General features: G+C 35.5%; 2 protein-coding genes across 4 annotated transcripts in view; one reads left to right on the plus strand and one right to left on the minus strand.

The window, feature by feature from the left end:
- Positions 1-2,599: 2,599 nt before the first annotated feature.
- Thap5 (THAP domain containing 5) lies at positions 2,600-8,220 on the minus strand. Its single transcript, XM_010614033.2, has 3 exons — positions 7,959-8,220; positions 4,278-4,470; positions 2,600-3,788 (listed from the first exon to the last, which is right to left on the minus strand). Exons 1-3 carry the CDS (start codon positions 8,036-8,038, stop codon positions 2,892-2,894), a joined length of 1,170 nt encoding a protein of 389 aa, XP_010612335.1. The 5' UTR covers positions 8,039-8,220; the 3' UTR covers positions 2,600-2,891.
- Positions 8,221-8,361: 141 nt separating this feature from the next.
- Positions 8,362-8,602, plus strand: part of Dnajb9 (DnaJ heat shock protein family (Hsp40) member B9) — a 5,092-nt gene continuing 4,851 nt past the window's right edge. The window contains exon 1 of one of the 3 annotated variants that reach the window (XM_010614030.3): positions 8,362-8,476. The gene's annotated coding sequence lies outside the window, so the exon portion shown is untranslated. The other 2 variants (XM_010614031.1, XM_010614032.3) reach the window with 2 other exon arrangements.

Consider the following 8,602-nt stretch of genomic DNA (forward strand, 5'->3'; position numbering starts at 1 on the left):
GAGCTAAATCCTCAGCCCCAACTCCACCTCTTAATAAGGGTTTAAGGTCATACTAAAGAACAGGATATACATAAATTCTTTCTTTCTAGATTTTACAATCTAGTCGGAGGTAATATAGATATCATCACATAAAATATAACAGATGGTGCTATAGTGCTATAAAAGAACTGTAGGTCACAAAGGAAACAATCTTGTCTGGAAAACAGGGATACAATTCTACCAATGTTTCAGTGTAATTCCGACACTGGTTCAGTTTAGAGAATAAAGCAGGCTGTAAGCAGAGGGACAGATATGTCTGGATCTTTGGGAAATACTAAGAATCCAGTCTGGTTACAACAGAGGATAAACATAATCAGACAGGATGACATATACAGTGGTAACAAATTTGGCTTTATTTTACAGGTACCAGAGAGTAATTTGAGATATCTGAGCTACAAAAGTTAAATAGTAGGTAGCTGATAAGTTAGATCTGTAGTTTAGGTAAAAAGCTGACAGCAGAATCCAGGATAATGTAGAGGGGGAAGTACTAAAAGCAGGCAAGATTATCTAAGATTTCTGTAGAAGTCCAAATAAGAAAGAAACCAGGCAAGGATTTACAAATATAACTTACAGGTGAACTAGTTTAGGCTGATAAACTCAACTGATTATACAAAATTGACAAAAAGACCTTTTACTTAGATTTATTAAGTTTAACAAAATACAGCCAGGTACATAAATTACTACTGAAAAGCCTAACTTTAAACAAATATAAAATTAGTATGATGTATAGTGCTAAAAGCTGAGTTGAAACATTATGTAATTGTGACTTAAGGTTACTGTATTTTCATTTTACTACTTAAGTAACAGCAAAATGCAACATGAGAATACTTAAAACTTGTCCTTCTCCATGGTCACTGTATAAAGATACGTCTAATCTTTTTATTATTAGCTGACATGCTGTCAAATAATATCACATAATTTTAGTCACTGGAAGAAACTGAGATATGTAAAAAATAATTGCTATATATTTACAAAATAACAGTATTATTTGCTATTCAGAGTTAACTAAATGCTTATCGAGCTCCTTCTATTTCCCAGGTCCAAGAAAATGTTTTGTTATCCTAAAGAAATTCCATTTTTAAAGATATATAATAGTACTTTTCATTTAACAGATGAGAAAATTAAGAATCAGATAAATAGAAACTTGCTCAATACAACTGGCAATAACATTTTATTGACTGCCAATTTGGGGGGAACATATATCATCTATTTGTCACTTCTGCATTATTACCACAGTCTTTGCTTTTACATTTTTCTTAAATTCATGCAGCTATAAACAGTATTTATATTGATATAATCAAATCTTCTCTTTTCCAAGAGAATAACTTTGTGTTCCTAAGGTCATCACCACTTATCATTTCTTGCTCATGAATTTTAATAAAATATACCTAAGTGAGAATTTGTAATATTTATTATTTTGGATTTATAAAATGACACAGGCATATACTTTAAAATCTGTATCTATAAAGAAATAGATACAAACTATGAATTCTAAAATATATTTATATGTATTTAAAATGAACCTCATTAAATTTTTGGCTTATAAATATAATTTTATAAATAAAGATTAAGATATTAGAAACATTAAGAAACTTAAAGATATTAAGAAACTTAAATAGCTATGTATTGATGGTCAGCTATTTATAAAGTACTGAAATATATATTTTCAAGTTTAAAGTACCTCTCCTAAGAGTTGAATTCAAGTAAAATAAAATTATAGCAGTATTTTGCTATATATTATAGGTACATAATTATAAGTCAAAAGTTAAAGCAATACAGAAATATTGAGGATAATTTAATATAAATGCTATCCCACTTCTATTTTGTAATTGCATTCTTATAGGAAATCTGTTCTATGCTGAATGTGATCAACATGTATGACAAATATGTAGTAATAAAGAATACAGTTGAAAAAAACAACAAAAAAAGGAAAAAAAATCATTCTAATTAAGGTAGCTTAATAGAAAGGACACAAAACTGGGTGTGGTGGCTCATGCCTGTAATCTCAGCACTTGGGAGGCTGAGGCAGGAGCAGGCACAGTTGCTAAGAGTATGAAGCCAGTCTGGGATACATATTGAGTTCAAGGTCAGGCTGAACTATATAGCATGACCCTGTCTCAAAAACAAAAAATCAAGACAAAAAAGCACATATATACTGGGCATGGTGGCATACTCCTGAACTTGAAAGGCTGAGGCAAGAGGATTCCTGTGAGTTCAAGGCTGACCTGGGCTACATAGTGATTTCAAGGTCAGCCTGGATTATACAGTGAGATCCTGCCTCAAAAAAACAAAAAGAAATCTTGTAATTGCCCTTATTTTATAGATTAGGGGCTGAGATTAAATCAGAATAAGTATATTGTTTAAGTCATATACCATTGGTAGAGCCAAGGTCTGATAATATTCTGAGCTGTTTCACCCATCTTTGTTCTTTCATCTTATGACCAAATCTTATTATGTATTCACTAACATAGTGTTTTATTTATTTATTTATATTTTGGTTTTTTGACACAGGGTCTCACTAGGTACTTGAGACTGACCTGGAACTCACTATGTAGCCCATGCTGGTCTCTAACTCACAGTAATCCTCCTGCCTCAGCTTCCGTGTGCTGGGATTACCGGTGTGACCCCGCCTGGCCACAGTAACTTTGGGAAATTATCAAGTAATAAAATTGTTTTTCATTGCAGCTCAAGACCTCTCAAATTTTTGTTACTAATGTGCATTTTCAGAATATCATGATATTAGAGTATGTTTATAGCTTAAGGTGAGAACTTCTATTTTTAGAGGAAGAAGTTCCCATTTTGGTTTAACTGGCAAAAGCTTATTAATAAAAACCATAGCTTGAAAAACCTTTTTATATCATAGTGACTTCATATGTTGTGAAATGATTTTCTATAATTTTGACATTTTCCTCAGACAGCCAGTTTTCCTGTTTTAGCTGGCTTATAAGTGCTTCCAAAGACTTCAACCTTCCTAGAGTTTTTTGTTCCTGTAGCTCAAGGAGAGTTATCTTTGAATGTAGCTTAGAGACTTTTTGCCATAAATGTTCATTTATGTCTTGTCTGCAGTAAGAATGATCAATTTGCAAAACTTCTGCCCCATGATCTACATCCTTATATAAGGAGTCTTCAGTATCTCTATCTTCCATTTCCATGGTTTCTTTTTGGATTGGTGTAAAAGAATCAACAGGTTTTGAATTTTCTGTGGGTACAAAAATGGCAATAAGAGACTCTTTGTTTGTGTTTAATTCTTCAACTGCATGATTGATTGTGCTAAATAAGAAAGGATTTTCCTGTGAATTAATTTCCATGGAATTATTTGTAAGGTTTGGATCAACAAGATGATCGGTAGTTATTTCAAGCACTTCGTGGGTTTCCAAAGACTGCTGAATACCTTCTGAATCTGAAGTTGTCAAAGTAATAGTTGTAGAATTTTGATTCTCATTAAAACTACTTCTACCTAAATCGTGGTTGACTGATGTTTTCAAGGTAGACTGTGGATTTTTGGTACCATGTTTAATTAGATTAAGAGTTACTACGTTACTCTGCATACTTTCTGTTTTTGGAGCTGGTGGATTCACTATGGCATATGAATCAAGTAATTCTGCACGTTCAGGGAGCACATCTGTGTTAACTGTATTTTTCTTTGCCTCATTTGATAGAAATGATTTTTCTGACTTGGCTTTTAGAAATACTTCATTCTCATCTTCCAATTTCTTCTTCTGAGATTTTTTTTTGGAAGGGTCCTTTCCCTAGAAAATAATATTTTCAAATTCTAAAAAAGACACACTTTATCAGCTTATTCTCTTTTTAATAATGGACTGTTCAATTATAATTCTGAGCAATGTATTGGCCAAGGAAATTTATTCAGTTAAAAAAGGTTCTAAGAATGTAACAACTTAAATATGTTAATTAAAAAAAAACATGCAGCCCATCAATATGATAAAAACATTTCAGATCATTCAAATGACCAGTTAAAATAATCTTAACTCTTTATAACTCAATAATGTATAAAGTGCTATATCTCCCGATTCTCTTAAACTGTTTCACAAAAGTTCAAATTTTATTAACATTATCACACTTTGAATAAAAACTCACACTGGTGTTCCTTATTCTTAAATATATTTTCCCAAGTTACCTTGCCCTCTCACTTTCTCTACCTCATCAGCTGCCACCTTGTAATCTGCCCTTGCCATGTGCCACCCTGTTCAACCTAACCCTCCTCCCCCCAACTCCAATACCTGACAGTCTTCAGGCAAAGAAAATATTGTTGGAATTGCAGTTTGTTTTAAATAACGAACACCCCATCTGATGTCAAGAGAATCAGGAGTAAAATGGTCACTACACAGGAACTGGTATTTACTGGGAACCCAAGAATCCCGTTTCATATTCTTTAACCACTTTTCAAGTCTTTCTTTGTCATGGAGAGGAAATCTGAAATAAAAAAACAAAAAAAGGAAATGTTTACTATGCTTTTTATAATTTTACCATATGCCAGACCTATATATCTAGGTATTCTAGTTGTCAAGTATTGGAAAAGGAGAGCAGTTGTTCCTATCAAATAAGAGCATCTTTAGGACAACTACCCCATTACCTCTGAAGAAGACACTATGACACTTAGGCAACACTTTTGTCTGAGACCAGCTTGTAAAATACAATTCAGCATCTTTCAAGTAAAATATATATTCCTGTGAAGGATGAAAGCCATTCTTTTTTATGGATCATGTACCACTTTTATTTTGTTGTACAACAAACAGGAAGTAGGAAGCAGAAGTACAAAAGAGTTTGTATAAATTATATTTTCTCATTCAAATGTATTTCATAGTAATTTCACAAGTCAAATGATTTATTTATTTTATTTTTTGTTTTGTTTTGCTTTGAGACAGGGTCTCACTTTGTAGTTGAGACTGACCTGGAACTCACTATGTAGTCCAGGCTGGTCTCGAACTCACGATCCTCCTGCCTCAGCCTCCCAGTGCTGGGATTACAGGCGTGTGACACCACACCCGGCTCAAATGGTTTGTTTATAATTTTAAGTAGCATTAAGCTTTAGGCTATTTATATTAATTTGTTTCTTTTCTTTTCTTTTCTTTTTTTTTTTTTTATGGTACCAGGGATCAAACTTGAGGCCTTGCACTTGCAAGGCAGGCAGCAGAACCACTGGGCCAAATGCCTGGTCCCTATATTAATGCTTTTAATATAAGGAGACATTAACTCAACAAATGATTTAACTGAATAAAATGAATACTGTTAAAAAAACGACTAATATTACAGTCTCTTTATTGGCATCAGCTCCAATTCTACCTATACTTAGTCTAGTATTTCTTGACTTCTCTAAACAAGACTAAGAACTCTGAAGTTCTGAAAAAGGAATTCTGAAGCAAGAAAAATAAACATATTAAAAATAATACACTCATGTTTTATAAGAAACAAATCAAATATAAAAGACAAAGACAAGATAGCTTTTGTATTTCGTTCCTATATTGGATTTAAAGATGGCTCTAGAATATTGCAATGTAGTACTATATATAAAGGTAAAATTGGACTATTGGCATAATTCGGTAGAAAAAATTGCTTAGCATTGAAATACATTTGATTTAAAGTATACTAAGCACTAACTGACAGTGATATTTCTTTTGATGATTCTCCAAAGAATACAGCTGGACACATACCTTACATAATAACTTCCTATGAGTTAAATAAAAAATACATTAAAATTAAGTTCACCTGCTTCTGTTTACTTTTGTGGCTAGTAGAAAATTTAAAATTACTTACGTGGCTTGGGTTTTATTTCTGTTGTACAACACTGTATAATTTCCTATCAAGTCTCTCATACAAATTGTAGCTGTTATACATTCCCTCCCATTTCACATTTTTGGTTGACACTTGCAGTAAGTAGTATGATTTTCCCCCTAAATTTTGGTAGGTTTATAAGATCATGGGGAAAGGAATCTTGGTGTTTTATAGGAAATAATTTTTAACACTGATACTCTTATGTGGGGAAATCAGGTGATTCATCTTTGGAAGTTCACATCATAAAAACAATGTTTTGAAAATATTTTAACCTTGCAAATAAGTAACTTAGGTTTCAGTATGACAAGCATAACCAGCAAAGGCATTTAAAAACACAAAGATTAAGTTCAATCTTTTCATAGAAATAAAATGGAAACGTCTTTAACAATGCTTTTTAAATATAAATTCACGCGTAAGAATACCACTTGCAATTTTTATTTTAAGTACTGTATGCTAAGTTATGCCATAAAAAATTACATTCCGTGAATATCCTTATTGGCAAATACATTACACTATTTCCTCATCAGACAAATCTTTTTAAAGAAATCATATGGGTTATATTCCTTGAATAAGTTAGTACCTTTATAGAGATTCAATTTAATAATTGGTAATTACACAATTCCTCCAAAATGCCCAAGATAATCACATTGTAATAGGACACAATTTGTGTATATTTACAGAATTACTAAATTCATATACATTTATGTACTACTGCTTGCTATAATTTTAGCATGAAAAAATTCAGTTCTTCAAGTTCTGTGCTATTAGAGGGAAAACCTATATTTTTATTTTTGGAGCTATACAGGTAATTAAACATTTATAAAAATATAAAAACGCTTAAAATTCGTATTTCAAAAAACTTATAATTCATCTTTATAATTAATTTGGATTATGTTTTCCTCCTCAAATACAGTAACTCTGAGGTCTACAAAGATTAATCAAAAGGACTTTTTATATGTGAGAATTAGCTTAACATGATCTTCTTTTTTTCTTTTTGCTACAAACCATCTCAAAGCTACAATCATTAATGTAATGGCATATAAAGGCCTATTCCCTATTTCCTCCCCTATTTCCTCGTGAAAGGGAACAAGGAGATAGTCCTTGATAAATTGCCATATAGTATGAATTAAGGTTATAAGTTTTTTTTTTCTATTATGTATGATAATGGAAAGCAGCTGAACCACTACTGAATGGCAGCTTCGGGTCTAAAGTAAAACTGGATTCGCAACATAACCGGGTAAAATTTAAAGAAAGTTAGACAACCAGTTTAGCTCAAAACGAAATCACTTTTAAAGACAAGAGACAGGGAAATGGCATATATTAAATTTGTTGGTTTTCCGTATCTAGTAAGCACGCACCTCCTGCCAGTACTGCTTTATCTCTTCAAACTGTGAGCTTGAATTAAGTTCTACTAATATCTTTATATATGAGAGATATGAGGCACTGGGAGTCTAAATATTTTGCAGAAGGTTATTCAGAACAAAATAATGGAACAGCATTTGAAGTTAGTGTAATCTTGGAGCCCAGGCTCTTTAAGTATTATACAATACTGCTTCCCTGCTCTGCATAATTCTCCTATAATTTCACGGAAATATTTCGTGGTCCTAGTCATTGTGAAGAACACGTACCCTGTTTTTTGCACTAATGAAGGGTATGTACACCTTTGAACAGAACACAGGTGATAATTCCAGCTGTGTCACAAAACTTGCAAGGTTTTTCGGTTATCCAATGTTTCTGGCTTTGCTCGGGAGAAAAATGGGATTAAAGTGTTCCTATGCAACCTAACTCACAGATCATGGAACTCTGGGTGCATCTTCCTAATTAGCAGGTTTGTTAGAGGTTTAAGCTAAATACTGGCTAACGTCATTCAATGAAATGAGGTCAAGTGAAATGAGGGAAAGGCTCTGAAAATCACCCAGCACCGCGCAAAATATTAACTCCTGTATTCAAACCCAAACAGGCCCCTACGCCTCGCCAGCAGCCCGGAGTCTGAAGAGACATACTGAACCCAAGCCCTCGCATCCTCCCGCGCCGTGACCAGAATGGGAGCATGGGACTGATTTCCAGACCTCAAAGGAGACGCGCGGCCTGCGGCTAAAAATGACACTTCTGCACAGTGGACAACTTACGGGTAAAAGCTCAGCTTCCGGTCTTTAGTGTTTCGTCCTCGGCGGTTTTTACAGCAAATCGCGGCGCAATAGCGGGGCATCACTTGGGTAAGGTCCCGGGTAACCCGGGCGCAAGCGGGTAGCCTCGCAGAGGCTGGGCCGTGAGTCTCTGCCCCCGAAACACTGCGCCTGCGCTGGAATCCCGCCCAGGGGACAGAAGCCGGAACCAGGGACTGATTTCCGCCTCCGCTGGCGTCAGCACCGCCCCTTTGGTGTTGGGGCCGGAAGTGACGCAGGGGCAGAGCGGTAACAACAGTTTTCCACGTGCGCGTAGGGCGCCAAGGTCAGCTGGGAGACGGGAGCCAATGGGAAAGCGTTTCGTGTAGGTCATCTCCTGAGGCGTTGGTCAGCAGCCAAAAGCTCGCCTGTGGGTGCAGGCTGTGGAGAGAAGCGGTCGCTTTGGCGGTGGCGGGAGCGCTTAGTCGTCGTGGAAGCCACACCAGGGCACACGACGGCCCGAAGAGGCTGCAGAGGCCAGGGTGAGGAGCCACAGGCCCCAGCGAAGTAACGGAGCCGGCCGTCAGCTGCGCCGGTGCCCCCGCTTTGTGTAGTAGGAGCCGCGCCCGGAGGGGGCGGTGAGAGCAAGGCCGGGGCCGGTCGCGGGG

Source organism: Fukomys damarensis, unplaced genomic scaffold (assembly GCF_012274545.1).
Source record: "Fukomys damarensis isolate Sample0158 unplaced genomic scaffold, DMR_v1.0_HiC HiC_scaffold_4, whole genome shotgun sequence".
In the NCBI taxonomy this organism is placed as follows: domain Eukaryota; kingdom Metazoa; phylum Chordata; class Mammalia; order Rodentia; family Bathyergidae; genus Fukomys; species Fukomys damarensis.